Source organism: Notolabrus celidotus, chromosome 6 (assembly GCF_009762535.1).
Source record: "Notolabrus celidotus isolate fNotCel1 chromosome 6, fNotCel1.pri, whole genome shotgun sequence".
In the NCBI taxonomy this organism is placed as follows: domain Eukaryota; kingdom Metazoa; phylum Chordata; class Actinopteri; order Labriformes; family Labridae; genus Notolabrus; species Notolabrus celidotus.
This window is the reverse complement of record NC_048277.1, coordinates 26,404,431-26,423,119: the sequence shown is the minus strand read 5'-3', so window position 1 is coordinate 26,423,119 and position 18,689 is coordinate 26,404,431. Positions and strand designations below refer to the sequence as shown.

Below are 18,689 nucleotides of genomic sequence, written 5' to 3'. Positions count from 1 at the left end.
ATATAAGTGGTTTAAGTGGTCAATCTTCTTTCAGGTCTGAGGAACTGCATCGATTAAGAAAAGGAAATTAATGTAAAAAAAGTCTAAGTTATGTTCTAGGTAATCTGTGAAGTTTTAAGACATACAACAGCAGTGTTTAAAATGTTTAAAGGGGATAAGTAGCTGTTCATTAAAGGCGCAGGCAGCTAATCCACCTTTTACCTTTGTCCTGCAAAGCCCCTCTCTGTACCCCGCTGACGGAGAGAACTAAATCTGTAGAGTTTGTTGACCCAGTTAAGTAACCTGGTAGCACCAAAAGTGACCCAAACACACCAACATATGATTTAAGGATGAGTTCAGGGGAACTGGATAACATGTCAAAGTAAAACTCCTTTCTCTGACTTTAAATAAACCATAATTCACTGTGTAAGCATGCAGCTTGTAACAAACACTTCTTCAAACACAGCAGATTGTTTACATGTCCCTTCTGAATTAATAATGCAACATCTGTATCCTAACCCTGGGACTTATTGCTGGGTTTCGTGTCAGGTGACGTGAAGGTGGAAGTTGTCGCAGGGTGCTTTTGTAAGGGACTAGACTTACAGTGTGTGTTATTGGGCGATCCATTTTTCATTAGGGCTCTGCGGATCTGGGTGAAAAGAGGACAGTGAGCATTCCTTCACTGTAGTAACTCTGAGAATGTGTCCGGCTAATTAAAGGCACTGATGGAAACATTAAAACTTGATGACCACATGAGTGATTCTGTCTGCTGCTGTTTTTAGAAGTCCAGTGTATCCAGTAGCTTCTTTATGTGACTCTTACATCCCTTGTCTTGCCTTCTTTGAACCACAGAGTTTAGTGTACGCCAATGTATGGCTCGCTCGCTGTATGAACAATAGAGGGCTCTCTTCACGGCACAAGTCTGAACAATTCGCTTTTTGTGTCCATAACTGTAAATGTTAAGCGTTTTGTGATGCAACACAGGCTATTGTGTTCACAGCTAGGTGGATTAGCTCATTCCAAAGCTGAATGAATGTGAGGGAAAGGGCCAGTTGGATTGTTCCCATGGCCTTTCTCTGGGCTTAGACGGCTTGAGTAAAATAATTGTGAGGTTGCTGTAAAACAAGAGGACAGATGTCTTACAATGACTAATTTACTCAAGCAGACATGACTTTAATACATCTGAGCATAAAATTAAAACGGCAGAAAGAGCCTAATTAACTGGTTCCAGTGTTTTCAGGATATCATGCACATATTAAAGCTGGAGTACTGAAGAACACAGTGACACAACATAGATGGTTTTCAATCAATGAAATGAAAAGATGTTCAGTAAAATTGTTGTATTGTGTTGTATTGAAATACTGTCATTGGTGCACAGACTCTTTATACCTACTTTTCTACACTGTCAATGCTCACATGCACTGTAGTTACAAAATTAATAAAAATAATTGTGAAAGAAAGAAATGAAAAGATATAGACGACAGCTACAGTCTAACAGACTCACATTGTGATATGGTTATGAAGTGTATTGGACAAAATTGTACAATATTACACCCTCCTTTTGTACATGTAGACATTTGTTCAAAAATGGTGACACATCACATTGTCCTTACAGCGTTACATGCAGTATTTTGCCTTTTTTCAGCATAAATGTACTGATTATCATTTTCAAATTTCACAAAAAGTATTTAATTCTTCATGGTTTGCACAATTACTACTGTTAGGATGTCTTGTTCCCAAAACATAGTTTTTTGTCAATGTGTGTAGCTCTATTTTGAAATTCTTAATCTTACTCCTAATCACTTATTTTAGATTACTGTTGTATATATAAATGGGTACATTCACTAAGAACTGTTATTTTGAAGGATTTGAATGTACTTAAACTGGAATACTTATATGCTATGACTCTTTTTACATTCACCCTGCCATGTTTCAGAGGGACATATTGTACTCTTTCTTCAAGTGCAGTTATGTGTCTGCAGGAAACTACTTCATCCAATGAACAACTCAACTCATTTTTATTTGTAAAGAACCTTTCATACATTCAAGCAGGCAGCCAAAAGTGCTCCACAAAAGAACAGACAGAAAACAAAAGAAACAGATAAAATGATACAAGGCTAAAACAAGATAGAAGAATGTGATCAATAAATTGAATAAAATCAAATAAATACCAGAATAATAAAATAAAATAATTACAAAATAAGAAGATAGAATAAGATAGAATAAAAATGATGCTTAAACAATGGTCATGAAAGTAATACAAGTAAAAAAGGACAATGAACATGTTACAAATTTGTTATTTGACATTCAAACTAGACTAATGCTTTTATTTACTTGTACATTTGTATTTATTTATTTATTTTTATTTATTTATTTTATTTATTTATCCTTGAAAAACCTCTCAACAACAATTTACTGGTCTATTTCTTACCACTTCATTCTGTTTAATTGACGTGTATTCCCTTTAACCTCTTGCGTTGCATTTTGTTTTGCATTGTTAAAGTTCCTCCTCCCTGTTGTTCGAAATGTTTGCTATGTTATTGAACCATGCTTTGTTTGTCAAAGCACTTTGTAAAAATTTGTTTTTAAAGGTGCTATATAAATAAAGACATTATTATTATTATTATTATTAGTAGTATTATAGATCTGGGCCCAAATCAAAACTGTGCCTACACTTGAATGCACCGTTACATCCAAAATTACTTATTTTTATTATTCATGTACCAGTACTTTAAAGGCCCAGTGAGGAGTTTTGAACTGGCTGAGAAACAGACTGAAAATGATACTGATGCCTCTTTATGACCTTGAATAGCAAACGAGACCATCAGCAACAACACTGACACCTTCTCTGTTGTCATTTTTAATGCCTGAAACCGCCCTGAGGGGGTAGGTGTCAGACCAGATGCTGGACATCTTGCTTCAGAAAAAGCCTTTATTTGACTGTTTTCATGGAAACTAATCACATTGCCTGATAAAGTTGACTAGTAAAAAAAAACAACAGGATGAGTTTTTTGTTGAAAACACTACTTTTGCATGTTTAGGACAAGAGATAAGAGGTATCACTTTGTCCACAAGGGGTGCCAGAATCGATACAAAACAAAAGTTCCTCACAGCAGCTTTAATATTGTAGTAATTCAGAGCTAACAGAGGTTGTAAAACAGACAGGAAAATGAAAAATAAAGGTAAAAAATAATATATATATGTTATAATAGTAATAATAATAATAATAATAATAATAATAATAATAATAATAATAATAATAATAATTGTAATAGCAGAAAATAAATATAAAATTTGTAAATAACAATAAATACATAGAATAAAATATATTTAAAAAAAATAAATAATAATAATAATAATAGCAGAAAATAAATACAAAATTTGTAAATAACAATAAATACATAGAATAAAATATATAAAAATAAATAAATGAATAAATAAAAATAGGAGTGTAATGACATGGAGAACATTCAGTTCTTATTCCCACTCATAGAGTAAAAAGTAAAAAGCTTCAGGAGACTCAACATTATGGAAATTGTGAAATGACCTGATTCTTTAACATGTCAGTGGGTCACTTTGGTATTTTTCTTTGATGATAAAAATGGGTTGACCGATAATTTATGGTATTGTTTTTGAAGTGATTAATTATTACTTATGAATTAAACCACTCTTCAACACATTTAATGAAACATAATTTATCTCGGATCACAAAGTAATTAAAGAGACAGTTTTCTCCTCTGCTTCTGACAGGCACGTGTGTTGAAAGAGTTAACCCCTCCCTGCTCAGCAGGCTGAAAGAGGAGGAGTTTAGGATCACACATAGTTTTTTGTATGTTGGAGAGGGCAGCCAGTGTACGAGTATGTGTGTGTGTGCGTGAATGTGTGTGTATGAGGGGCAGAAAGAAAGAGAGAGAGAAGAGGGAGAGGAACATGGATACGAGATCGGGCGTGAGTTTTAGACTAGTCCAGGTCCTGCACTGAAGTCCCTGCTCCGGATCAAGCATTGAACCGGGATTATTATGCCCAGCGCCACCGTGTCCGTGCGAAGTTTATCCGAAGTAGAGAAATACCTCGGCAGCCGGATGGTGAGTACTCCCAGTGAGTGTGAGTCAGTTGCAGCATCGTTGTGTCATACACGTCCCGGACTGTACCAGCGACACATTGTTGTCTATTGATGAACACGTCATGTGAAACCAACAGCTGCACGCGCTGCTGTAGAGCTGCACATTTCATCTTAACAAAGAGCCTGAGAGGCAAACAGCGGGGGAATGAGTCTGAGTCAGATTTTGTAAATCTACTAAAACTTCCAAGCGTCTGTCACTGTAAACTCAGTCCTGTGTGCCAAAAACCAAACCCTAGTCGGGACATAATCTGTTTGTCTACATTGACAGTGTCTCCAAACCCTAATTATGTACCATATGAGTTATCTGAATGGTGAGTTTACACATTGTTCTACATGTTAGGTCTATATATTGTCACCAGTGGTGGACAAAGTACATGTCTTCATTACTTAAGTCAAAGTATAGATCATCCTGGTCAAATAGGCTATTACTCCAATACAAGTGAAAGTTGTTCTTGCTTTTAAAAATACTTAAGTATTCAAAGTACTTCTTTAAAAAATCTCAAAACGTTGTATTTTCAAAATACAAAATTGCAGTCAAGAATACACAGGAGTACATTCGGTTACATCATGTTTATCTAGAAACCATTACTTGAAATCTCTAAAAACTATTCCATGGAATAAAAACAGAAACTAAGTTACTCCAAGCACAAACACCTTAGTTTGAAATGTTCATCTGGAATGAAACAAATGTTACTCTTTCTTTGGTTGGACAGTGAATTTATGTATGTTTGGGCAGAGTGGGAAACAGGGAGAACATTTCACACGATACATATCATTCTTCATTTTAAAAACCTCTAACACGGGCTGAAGATATGGACATGGATGCTCAGGTGGAGAATTATATCCATCATTACCACCTCTAAATGAACGGCCTGATCTGAGTTAAACATGCTCTGTGTTTGCTCCACGTTCAACCGTGGAGACACACGATATACAGGTATGACTAAACCACTGAGACAAACAGAACTACACAAACACATTTTACTGTCTTAGGGGATCAGATTTCAGAAAAGAGAAGGAAATTCATGAGCTGACTTCAAAGCAAAAGTAGTGAGTAACTAGAGCATTGATAGAAATGTAGTGGAGTAAAAAGTACAATAATTGTCTTCTGAATGTAGTGGAGTAAAAGTAATAAGTACCCCCAAAAAATAATACTCAAGTAAAGTACAGATACTCAAAAAATTTACTTAAGTACTGTACTCAAGTAAATTTACTTTGGTTCTGTCCACCACTGATTGTCTAATAAAAGCTTTCAAATCTCAGGTAGGCTAATTGTCATTTAAGTCTTTTGTTGTGTTAAAACCAAAGCCCCACTTCCAAAGTTCCAAAAACAAGTACAATTTTCCCACGGGAGGATTTGGATCTGGAGTATTTTGGGGGATTGAGGCTTAAAAATCAACTCAAATCATTCTTTTGTGCCCTGATTAATGTTTTGGCTGGAATCAAATTTAACACATTGTCAAACTGTGGTGAAACCTTTTAAAGAGATTTTACAGGCAGTGACTAAACACCACATGAGATAAAATATAAGAAGATTAAACTAACCATTCTCATGATAGTGCAGGTCAGTATTCCCATGCAGTTAATTGTGTGTTTTCAAACTGTATATCTTAGTTAATAATCCATATAGGCTTGTTTTTACAGCATTGTTTGTACACTGTATGGATTCTTGGAGTTTCCCCTCCAGCTAATCAACCAACTGATACAATACAGTCCAAGGGAAGTAAATAAAACAGCCTCAACCTTTATCAGTCAGTCAATAGGATCCAACAACTACATGTACAGAGGGCACCTTAAAGTCCTGGTATTTATGGTTTTACTTTTGCTTTTCAGATCACTCAATCAAGTGCAATGTTTTCAGAATATAAAATCCCCTGACCAAATCTTATCTGGCACATATGATGGTGGTTAACAAAGTTATGCTAACCATTGGGCACTGATATTTGGGGGAGGATCACATTAAACATTGAAGGTTTTCCCGTGATAAAATGTTATTATGAAGATAATTTGTAAAAGAATCCTCTGCGCTAATCAGACCTAATTAATCACATGCTCTGTATTTACCACAAAGCAGACAGGGGATTAAACTCAGCTACTTAAATGCCCTTTTACCGTACTTGTTTACATCAGTTCTCCAAATTGTAGCATTGAGCAATCCAACTCAGGTCATACATTGTTATTTATACATCCTAAAAAATAAATCTGCCCATGGCGTTTCTACTCTGTACCACACGGCTCCCTCTATCCTCAGATGTTGATGAGAACAAAATCAACCCCCGCAGAAACCCTCCAACCTTCCTCTGACAGGTTTCAGGAGAAACCATCCAATCATTCAGTAATACTAATGTATGATGTTGAGAAAAAATCCCCTAAAGGTTGCTGAGGCTTGAGCTTAGCATGCCTGAGTCCAGCTGCTCTCAGACGCAGTGACACCGAGGAGAGGAATGCTTCATCAACCGTCAGTCTTGAGCAACCAGAAAGTCAGTCAGGTTTGGTGCAGCAGGTTGGTTCTCTTCCTTGTGTATGCATGAGCCTCCAGGCTGTCTTCCTTGTGTCACCTGCAGCCTGCAAAGGTAGAGCTGGAGCTGGAGGTATGGATCCACTCTCTTGTTTAGCTTCTATTGAAACTCCCCTTCAGATCTTGTGCGGGTTTGCAAATATTTTAGATTGAAATGTAACTCTTATGAATTAATGCAATCAATACATTTTCCCCTAGAGTGGAGCTCAAAAGAAGTGTACACAAATAATTTGAGCCAGCTTCTCAAGTAAGCAATTACATTCTCGTAATGTAACCACCAACACAATATAATGGAGCCACATATTGGTCGATTTGGCTGGTCTGTCACCACTGAGCTGTGTAATTATGCTTTTTCTCCTCTCTTTGGCTGCGAATGACATTCCAGTTTTGTCTCTGAAAAAGCCATTGTGAAGCAGATATAGTGGGTTAGAGTCCAGAGATGATGCAATACCTTTGTTCGAGTGGCTCACTTCCACAAAGTGTCTTTGACCCTCATTGAAAGCTGATTCTTTTGAGATCTACATGTAATATCTCATTGAATCATCTGTCCTCACATGAACCTTGTCTTTTACCCGTGGTGGCTCTGTGTCAGCAGACTGAAGTCAAACACTTGAGCCATCACACCAGTATAATTAGCAGCCTTTAGAAGTGTTCGTTCTGTACACCCTGAACCATTTCACGGTAGCTACTTCCCCTTTTTTATTCTCTCTCTTCTTGGCTTTATTCGTACTCTCTCTTTGAATCATCACATTGAATATAGATGCACGTTTATCTTTAACTGCATCCCATTCAGTACTCTCCCAGTCCACGGGGGCGAGCGGACACTGGGAGTGTTAATGGGCTATTGATTCAGTCTTGGACCAGCTCATCTATGAGATAATCGCAAATAGGTCTTAAGCAATTCATTCCACTGACCTCCCAGTGATTAGTCATTCAGGAAACTCAAGACTTCAAACTCCTCCGTCAGTTTCTGACTCTTTTATTTTGTCATGGCGCACTAGTTTGGCCTCTAGAGAAATGTTTTGCAATCAAAGTTGTGACCACAGGGCAGCTGTGCGATGCAGATGAAAAGGAAGAGATGTTGGGTCAGCTTTCTGACAAAAATCAAAGATATTCCACCCCTCCCCTCTGGGTTTCTTCCCATTTCCCTGTGTGAGCTCTGAGTGGGAGAGTGTCTGTATCCATGAGGATCAGCTGGAGGGAATACCAATAAGCACCGCAGGCTTCTTCCCCTCTGTGGCTCTGTTCTCTGCTGAAGGGACGGTTTTGTTCCATCTCAATGAGGATGCCAGCTCGATTGCCCTGTATGTGTGTGTGTATGTGTGTTTATTTGGGGGTGCACAGAGGCCATGACAGAAAGAAGGCTAAATAAGCACCACCCTATGAACCACAGAAAGTCTACAGCCTCTTCATTCTGGTACAGTTCCTTCAGATCACTTCTAACACCTGTGCTTGTAGCTGAGTGGTGCTGCATGACCTGACCCTGCATTGTGAACCGGTGCTTTCACCCGAGATCACAGCGGCGATTGTGAGTACTTACAAACATTACTTCCTCGTAGCGGGGACAATGCCTTCCTGTTTGCATAAGAAAATGTGCGTGCTTTAAATAACGCCCCCCCTCTAGAAGGGAGGGACAGCCTGTTTATCAAGAAATGGGGACAGTGTCTGGACAATCTACTAACCAACATTTATTCTCTAAACTATTCTATCTAAATCATTTTTGTGCTTTTTCCTCATGCGAGTTCTCCAGCCTTGCTCTGATGCTGCAGCAAACAGACCAGCATAAGGTCTACTTTTGCATGAAAAACTGAATCCCTAACTAGATCATTGATCCAGGAGAGAGCACACTGCAGTGCAAGATAAGCAGCATCTGCAGTTCCTATCTGCACCCCCCCTCCCTTCCCCCTGAAATGTAGCCCCAAGATTTGGGATTTGGATTTCTCCTGCAGAGCAGTGCACACAGCTCTCCCTTGTTTGGTTAAGATTGAGGCTAATGCTAGGGGGGCTCTTTATGTTATGCTGCCTGGCGAGGTCAGGGCTTATTAAAATGGGTCATGATGTTGGACAGACGCTGCGTGCTAATGTAGGACAGCGTGGGGGGGACAGGGGGTTCAAGCAGGGCTGAGGTGTGAGAGAGGCATTTTTGGGGGGCATAAAAATGTCCTGTAGGTCCGTGATATTGTTGTTGTGATAGTGTGTCCCTGTTGTGATGTGTTTGGGTGCATCCTCCTTTTGTTCTTTTCTGTCATATCCTCTTGTTTTGGTTTCTGTGGATCACTCTCTCTCTCTTCCTGTCTCAGTTTTTCTGCTCCACTGACACACTAAGCTTGTGAGTCAAACAGCAGTGGGAGTAAGTCTGGCTCACTAATTTGTAAAGACAACATTTTCTTACATAAATAGTGATGAAGCAGATTTTAATATGAACAAACAGATGGATCTTACAAACAGCAGAGCTTTAAATATCTTCCAGGCTCCTGTGAGGAGTTTTTAGCAGGTCATGAAACAGAATGGAAAAAATACAGATTCCTTTATGGCCTATAAATGCAAACAAAACAAAAATTGGCAAGAGTATACTGTTGGTATTAAATTGTGTTACAGTATTTTAACCTGGAAATAACGTTTGAAGAATCAAGAGACTGCTTCACTGCACAAAGCATGCTGGAAACATAACAAGGTGGACCAGTCGACAACACTTTCTTCTTCATTAGGTTGTAATCATGCATTTTTAAAGAAAACAGTGCTATACTGTTACGTGAATAAATCTTGTGGAGTGCTGGTTTGATTGAAAAGTGACCATCAGAAGGGGCTGGCGTGAGTCTTGGTGAATTGATTGGGAGCAGAGGGTCCGGTCCGTCTGTACCTCCAAAACTATCAACAATACCAAAGGCTGAGCTCAGCTGCTGCACAAGTGGATGGCAGGGAGGCAATGACAGGTAGATAATATTACTGACTGTTGCCACTGCCACCACAGGCTAGGCATCAGACAAAGGGATTAACAAAACAATGCCCTACCAGCTTTTCTATTTCCCTTTGATAAGATGTATAGTTGATATGTTTGATTGTTAGAAGGAAGCAGGATGAAATATTTTGTAAAAAAAACATGACTTTCGCACTAGCGGGACAAAATCATCAGAGATAAGATAAGATAAGATATCCTTTATTCGTCCCACAACGGGGAAATTTAAGTGTTACAGCAGCAAAGTAGACAGTGCAAAACAGTATAAAGCAAACAAGATCCTATAAAATAGCAATTATTAAAAAGTTATTAGCAATTAAAATTAAAGAAGTAAAAATAAGCATATCTTACGACGTATATACACAACTAAATAAGTAAATTTACAATATTTACAAAACCATTGACGCGGTGAAAAATGTGCACAGACTTGTAGCCTAAGTATAAACAATGTACAGAACAGAACTGGGAAGATGGGTAGAAAGGTGTATTGTACATGTAAGAAGAGAAGTATGAACTGAGATGAAGTAATTTTTGCACGTTAAAAATAGATCGGGGAAATATTGCACTTGAGTTTGTTTGTCCACAGGGGTCGCCAAAGGTGACACAAACTGAAGAGTCCTTGGAAGAGCTTCAAGAATAACCATAACAATAGCACAAGTTTTTCATTGCTGAGCCAAATACTGTAATAAATGTGACAAAAAGGCTATATATCAAAGATAAAAAATAACAACATTTATTGTGATATCATGGAAACTTTAGAAACAATTTGTTTAGTTCAACGGTAATCAGGAAATCAAATACACTTTGACGTACCTTAGGTCTTTTTGAAAAGTGTACATTATCTTTCAACATGGTATAAAATATAAGCGGGGATTGAGATATCTCTTGTCTTATAATAAAGTATATCATGTTAATAAAGTATAATACATGCTAAGGGTAAGCTAATTGTGGGATCGAAAACGTTCATAAAACATGGGTTCTATCGTAATTCTGTGGTATGTGGGCCTGCATGGACACTCACACTCATGCATGTGCGTCCTTGCATACCCTTTCAGATGCCTTGAAAGACTTCTGGACGAGATAAAATAATTTAAAAAGCTGAAAGATAGTTAACCTCTCAGTTCAGGGCATTTCACCTAACTAACAGTCTTTGCCATCTGCTGTGTTCTAGCAGCTTTCCCCCTGTTACTGAGCTCTGACCCCCCTCCCTGGTCATCTCCAGCCAACCAACCAAGACCTTATATCCTCGCCCTGTTTCACCCTCCTACCTCAACAACCCCTGGGGAACGCCTGCATAAGTGTTCGGGAGAAACCAAGTGAAAAGTAGGCCAGCTCCTCAGCAGATTTGGGAGGACATTTTCATCAGTGTGAGGCTAATTCATTTAGCGGAGCCACTCATCCAGAGAGACCCTCAGATTGCTCCAGCAGTTAGTCAGCGTGGGTAGAAATCTTGAGTAGCAGCAGCAGCGGCTATGGAAGTAGGCTGATTACATTTGAAATTTTTATGTAATTTTTTTTTATCAGGAAGTAGTCAGATGTACTGCTCATTTTGGGGTTCAAGTGTGTGTGCAACATCTGGGTTGTGTTATTCGGGTTACGTGAGCTGCTCTCATGAATCAGGCCTTATCCTGCCAGAAGCTGTCTTGTTTTTGGAAGAAAAGCTTCCACCCATCAGTACAGCTGTGTAGTACATTTTTGGCTTGACGCTCACAACTCCAGGTGCATGTGTGAATATAGAAGCAGAATCAATACTCTTTCCTAACATCCCCCACTCCTGTGAGACTCTGCTTTTCCTGCAGGCCTCAACAATGATCCATCAATTGTTGCTGGGTCTCCATTTGATCTATGTCACCCTCTCATCCTGTATCCGTGACATCACAGCACCTTGTATCAATAATCCTGCACTTCTGTGCATGTGTGTTTGGCTCCTCAGGTTGCAGGAGAGGTTATTGAACATCTCAGAGTCGAGGCGTGTGGGGAGAAAGCGCCTGAGGAGCTAGCTTAGTTCCAGAGCTGCAGAAATAGCATGAGGCTAAGCTGTCTGGTCGAACAGGCAGCTCTTTGTGTTTGTGGTTTGAAAACTGAAAAGTCTGGGTAATAAGAGCAACCTACACAAGACTGCATAACGGTTCCGTTGGGAGAAGGAGGATATTAGGCTCCTCTTTCTCTCTTTTGTCAAACAGGTTTGTATGCATGTAAACAGACAGTGTACGCATGAATTACAACTGTGACAAGAGATATTGCTGGGAGGAGGAGGGTTGTGATTGGCCACAGGGCTCCTCAGGCTATACCTCAGGCCAGTGAATCCATATGCAGCGGCTTGCTCATCAGAGTCCTGCACAGAGTAGAGGTAGGACATGACAAAGTGCGCTTTTTTCTCTGCAAACAAAGAGTCCTGCTGTGTGGAAGAAGGACAGATGCCAGAGAGGGGGGAGACGTTGGGATGAGGACAGAGGCTGAAGCACCCAAGGCATGCTTGGAGAAAGAAACATGGCATTCTCTGTCTGGATACACAATATACATTAATAATTCATATCATGAATGTTCATTATTGTAATGAGCAATAATAATGGGACTCAAATTTTTAAGCAACATGTAAAACCAACACCAAGGTTTACAGAAATGCTCACAGCTGATTTAACTCAACTCAACTTTATTTATATAGCACCTTTCATACATAAAGACATGCAGCCCAAAGTGCTTCACAGAATAACAAAGACAGAAAACAACAGGAATGGTAAAATTATAAAAGGCATGATTATAAATAAAATAATTAAAAATTTAATTAAATCAATACAGTAAAATTAATAAAACAAGTAATAGTGGAAAGAAAAGTTAAAAATAAGGTAGAGTTAACAAGATAAGATGAATACAAGATATAAATAGATAAATAAATAATTAAATAAGATAAATATATGTTAAAGCAATGATAAAAAAATAATAATGATTAAAATAATAATTAAAATAATAATGCAGTCCAGTGCTAAAAATTGATTATTCCAAATTAAAAGCTAGATTAAAAAGGTAAGTCTTTTTTTTTCTTTCAATTTACATTTTCACATTTATTCGATAGGACAGCTGAAGAGAGGAAGGAAATGCAGGGAGTAGAGACATGTAGAAAATGGTTGAGGCCGGAAGTCGAACCAGCGACCACTGCGATGTACATGGGGCATGCTATAGCAGAACTAAAAGGTCTCTTGGAGTGCTCAAAATTCTGACATGGTCTGTAATTAATACTTTTATGCTGCACAAATCTCCATGTGCAATCTTTATTTATTCATGGATGTCTATCTCAGAACTATGAGGATCATGTCAAAACATGACTGTGCTCAGCTGAAGTATCATCATTTCAGCTGTGCAGTCATATAGATTTATATATAAGATAAGATAAGATAAGATAAGATAAGATACTCCTTTATTCGTCCCACAATGGGGAAATTCATGGAGTCACAGCAGCAAACAAAAAGGTGTACAGTACAAGAATTTCAACAAGAATATACAGTATATATATAAAAAAAAATGTCCATCAGAGACGACAGCTTGGCCATAATTCTCCTGTCAGCCACCACCTCCATAGTGTACTAATAATCTGAATATATTAAATACAACTGCGTATTAGGGCCATTGTAGAAACAAAAGGAGAGGTTCTCTGACAAACTTTTCTTCTCACAGATTTGCTACTCTTTTCTTACACATTTGTGACTTTTTTCACATTAGATGAAATCGAAAATGGCTTGTATGTAAGTGCGACCTATTCATGTCTACAATTTATAGGGTTCTTCCCTGGCACGTGTACGCCTGTCCACCCAGTTTCATTGAATCGGGTCAGTGGATTTCTGTAATCCTGCTGACAATGAGACAAACAAAACAAACTGACAGACAGAAAAAAAACCCACAAAAAACTAACCTTTTGCAACAGTGTTTAGATATTTTTCCAACGTGTTGGACTGACAGAGCGAGTGTGTCATTTCCTGAGCCATGTCATTAGCAATCAAACAACAAAAGGAAAGCAGTTTCTGTGTGGCATTTTGGCTGTGTTGTTCAAATAAACGGTGATTGCAGAGGTGACTCTTGCTCAGTGTCGCCCTCAAAAACAAGTTTGACTAGTTCATTAAGTATGAGATCACAGTTACAACAGCAGTGGGGAATGTGCACGTGTAACTGGATATGTTAAATCCAGCCTGTCTGAAACTGGAATCATTGTGCTGAATGTGTTTTTGTTTTAGTCCTCTAATATATGTTACACATAATCGTCCTATCCGAGTTTCACCCGACAGTCATGCATGGAGGAGTTTCACTATGTGGTGAGCTCTACACACATGTTTTATTCATGAAGGTGCTTGACTTGCATGTAACTGTTACGTGTTTGTGTAGAAATACTAAGCAGGACTGAGCTGTAACTCTGCCTAAGTTAGCAGTGATCTGTTTATTTGCTTGAATCTAGCGGCGTAACATTCGTGAAGGATTAGAGCAGCTTTGTGAAGCCCATACTGCTTATTGTACAACACTTTGCATTATCAGCTTATACCTCCTAACAGTACACTGGTGTTCAGCTTGCAAGATTTTGGTGTCTCGTTAGGCCAGTGTTACTGTTGTGCTGTAACACTTATAGTGACACCCCGCTTCTAAAAAGCCGCCCTGTCACCTAATTACGTTCTCTCATCTCAACTTGCCTCAGTTTCCTCTTTTTTGGAGGAAACTACTGAAGATAAACTTGCTTACTTAGGCCATATTTATTCAGTGTCACTTCCTCCAATCTATTGCAGAGAACTCAGCAGTGAACTATTGACACAAATCAGAAATGGAGCCTCATGTTGAGTCTCTATCAGAGAGATGTAAATGTACCGTTGAGATAAGAGACAATCTTTGTAAAATGGGATTTCCTGATCTTTGTGACATTTTCAGTGACCTACATTTAATGTGCACGCTCCAGTTCTCCCTCACACTTTAATATCGTTATCTGAATTTTGTAATCCGTCATGTGTTTGCTATACCATAAACAAACAGGATTAAATTCTGCTTGCTACCAACACAACAGATGTCCTAAATAAGAGCATTACATTCACACCCAGATGGTCCCAGAGTGGCTGCAGAAAAAAAGCTGAGGCAGAACAACAGAGATAAGATCTCATTAAGTAGAAGTATAAATGTTTAGAAGATTCAGAGGGTGAAATGAATGTATGAAGCAAGGCAGAGTTTACTGAAGTCTGAATCCAATATGAGATGATTTGAAATTCAACTTTAGACTCTGTTTTGAAATGCATGAAACCAGAACTGGAGGCTGTATTTGATTTTTCCACATGACTTGTTTTCCTCATAAATTACATTTATAAAGTTCCTGGAAAAACAGAGCAAATGCTGCGTATCTAATCCAGTATCAGAATCTGATCTTTATTTTCTTCCTCTTGCAGGACCAGAGTACTGAGGGGAGTTTTCTGAGCCCCCCTGGGTCCATGCGTCGAGGTTCTTCAGAGAACAATCTGGAACTGGACCTGTGCGATGGAGGTCCTAAGCCTACTCCGGGGTGTGAGGTCCAGCGGAGTCGGTCTTGCATGGACAACCTCCAGCAGAAGATCCTTAAAGTCACAGAGCAGCTGAAGATCGAGCAGACGGCGAAGGAGGAGAACGTGGCTGAGTATCTGAAGCTGGTGAACAGTGCGGACAAGCTGCAGGTGGGTCGTATCAAGCAGGTGTTTGAGAAGAAGAACCAGAAGTCGGCTCAGAACATCGCCCAGATGCAGAAGAAACTGGAGCAGTATCATAAAAAGATGAAGGACAGTGAGGTCCACCATAGCCCTTCACATCATACGTCCACCGTCAAACACAGCACCATCCCCAGGGAGTCCACCAGAGAGCTGCTGAAGGACATGACAGGCTCAGGCAGACACCCGACCATGGACAAGATCAAAACCATCGGACCAGGAGTTTCCCTCTCTCCTCCTTTCTTCTTCAGCAAACCCAGAGAGTTCGCCAACATCATCAGGAACAAGTTCGGCAGTGCAGATAACATCGCCCACCTCAAGACCAGCCTAGACTCCGCCGCACAGCTGCCCACAGACGGTGCAGGAAAAGGGCTGAGCAGCAGCACCTCCATGGTGGGTAAGCCCAAGTACCCAAGCGATGACGAGTGCTCCTCGGGGAGTGCATCCATTTCAGCGGACAGTAACGGAAACCCAGCAGGGCAGGTGCCGGGTACAGGCCAGGGCCAGCAGCAGGCTGGGGGGGACACCCAGAGCAGACTGGCCCTGAACCTGGAGGAGGTGAAGGAGATCAAAGAGGCCCAGAACCAACTGGAGGAAGACATGGAGGAGCTTAAGACTCAATTCAAGAGAGAGTTTGGAATTGTGAGCCAAGCACTGCAGGAGGAGAGATACAGGTATGTTTCTATTACATCATATTTTATTAAGACAGGACAAATAAAGAAATAGAAATCTGTGTGTACAGCATGTTGGAATCAGCCTTTCAAGAATAATCTTGGATGGCATCTCTGCTTTATCTTACAGGTTTGAACGTTTGGAGGACCAATTGAATGACTTGACAGAGCTTCACCAACATGAGATGACCAATCTGAAGCAGGAACTGGCCAGCATCGAGGAGAGGGTGACATATCAGGCTCACGAGAGGGCGCGGGACATACAGGTATGTCATAGTAAATGAAAATCTGTGAGGAAAATGAATGTATCATTTAATTCATTTTATAGTGAGTCAAGTAAAACCTTGAAAAAGGACTCAAGCTTTTCTGGTAGCCCTATCTGTTTATGGGTTCTATCTAGTAATGATCAATATTGTTTAGTTTTACTATCAGAATGAGGACTGGGGTTCAGTAAGCTTTCTTTGCATGGACTAGTTGATAGAATTGCTCCTATAAAGGCTACTTTTATTGTTATTAAGTTAGTACTTTGCAGAGCCCAAGAGCCTCTCCTCTGTCCATGTCTCTCTGATGTAAACTAATGACTCTTTTGGGGGATTGTGGGTAATTGAGGGAATAAGAGGGCATTTTTATGCTCCTTAAGCATCATGGTAACATCCAAACTCACACATTTTCTCTCTCTCTCTCTCCCTCTTCATCCTCAGGAGGCTCTGGAGTCGTGCCAGACACGAGTGTCCAAGCTGGAGCTCCAGCAGCAGCAGCAGCAGACGGTGCAGCTCGAGAGCCGTGACGCCCGCGTCCTGCTGGGGAAGAGCATCAACATCATGCTGGCCATCATCACCGTCATCTTGGTGTGCGTCTCCACTGCTGCCAAGTTTGCCGCTCCGCTGATGAAGAGCCGGCACCATGTGGTCGCCACCATCCTGGGAGTTTGTTTTTTGACCATATTCTGGAAGAACTGGGACCGTTTACAGTATGCCTTAGATCGCCTGCTGGTGCCTGATTGATCGTGAACAGTGCATGTGTAAAACAACATGGCCGAAACATGGGCGCTGTAAGGTGTCAGGAAAGGACTGTCTGAGAGGATTGGTTGTACAATCGTCATAAGACACGATCGCCATGCATTTACAGAGGTCGTTGTTTTTTAAAGTCAGACTGAAATTACTTTTGGTGATTTTTCTCTTGTCTAGAACTTGAATGTGAGTTGCTAAAAATTTTCATTAACCTTTAAAATAATATTTATATAACAGTTAATGTTCTTAGGCCCCTGTTCATTACTATGAAATCATCTCAAAAAGTAAATTTAAGAGAAGTTAAATTAAAAAAAAATTGCCTTATCACTACAATGCAGCGAAAAAGAACTCAATACATGAGAATTTGGTAAATTAATATTCAGTATGTTCTCATGCAGGGTCAACTTGACTTGATTATTTCTCAAATGTTTGCATGTGAATGCACACACAAACAAAACCTCATGCATGGTGTCTCATAGCTTTGACACGCTGAAGCTCTAAAGGTGTTGTTCAGTGGATTTTGTTACCTTTGCACAAAACAGGCGAACTGTTTCCTTTTGTTTGTAGCCTTTGTGCTAAACGAAGCCAACTAGCTTCTGGTTCAGCTTTGTATGAAGCATATGCACACAAAAGTGGTATCAATCTTCTTTTCTAACACTGAGAAAAACACATTAACACAATCCACTAAATGTTGAACTATTCCTTTAATGTCCAGACTGCAGCACAGAGGCAGGCGACATCCTGCGTTTTTAATGTTTATCCTCTCTCTCTTCTTTAATGCCTTGTCATTCCCTGTGGTCAGTCATCTCTGTACGTTTCTCTGTTTACTGTTCCTTTAAGTTTTAAGTGCAATATCTTTGATTTGTGAGAGCACTGTTTTTAAAATGTTTTGTTTCGGAGAGAGCCTTTGACGTCAATGTTTTACAGCAGCATGGTGCTGGTGCTGGGGGCGCAGGAGGGGGTGGGGGGTGGGTGAGGATGTGTCAGTACTGTTTGGCCTGAGAGATCCATAACCACTGAAGCCACTGCTTGGCTCTGATAAGACCAGCTGTCTCCTCTCTCAAGGGCCAAAATTCATTCCCACTGCATTAGCTTGCAGTTAGCGTGCTAATATCCACACTCACACACACAGACACACACACAGACACACACACACACACACGTTCTCCAGAGTGGATGTCTGCACGCACACACCCAGAACAACACAACAGCAGAGTCTCTTTTTATGTCTTATGTCATTTTTTTTTTTTTACTAATAATGTGATTGAGAAGTGATGGATCATACTGTGATACAAGGCCTTTAACCAAGGAAAAATGCAATTTCCTTTCCTGAAAGGAGCAACAAACAGCCTTCAGTGCTCTGATGATGAAAGAGGAGCACAACACAGGCTCGGCGTGATGAACTACGAGCCTTTTTTTTGGACTGACTAATGTATTTCTTGTTTTTTGTCTTATGAACATTGCCTTTCTGGCTCTCATGTGAAGCTACAGCCCACTTTTTAATGTTTGTCTGCCATAAAACCATGTATGTTGTCTCTCTTTTGTCCTACTGACTGTATTATGATATTCTGTTCCTGTTTTGACTTACTGGAGGAACCTGCAGAACTACAGATCAGGTTTACATTCTCTTTCTTTCTCTGGTGCACTATGTGATCAATCAGTTGTAAATTCATGCATTACGTGCCTTTGTCTGACAGTTTCTGTTAAATTAAACACGTCTTTTTAATCAA

General features: G+C 39.8%; 1 protein-coding gene across 1 annotated transcript; it reads left to right on the top strand.

The window, feature by feature from the left end:
* Positions 1–3,807: 3,807 nt before the first annotated feature.
* Positions 3,808–18,689, top strand: LOC117815069 (transmembrane and coiled-coil domain protein 3-like). Its single transcript, XM_034686739.1, has 4 exons — positions 3,808–4,064; positions 14,988–15,952; positions 16,080–16,215; positions 16,651–18,689. The coding sequence occupies exons 1-4, from the start codon at positions 3,999–4,001 to the stop codon at positions 16,951–16,953; spliced, it is 1,470 nt and encodes a 489-aa protein (XP_034542630.1). The 5' UTR covers positions 3,808–3,998; the 3' UTR covers positions 16,954–18,689.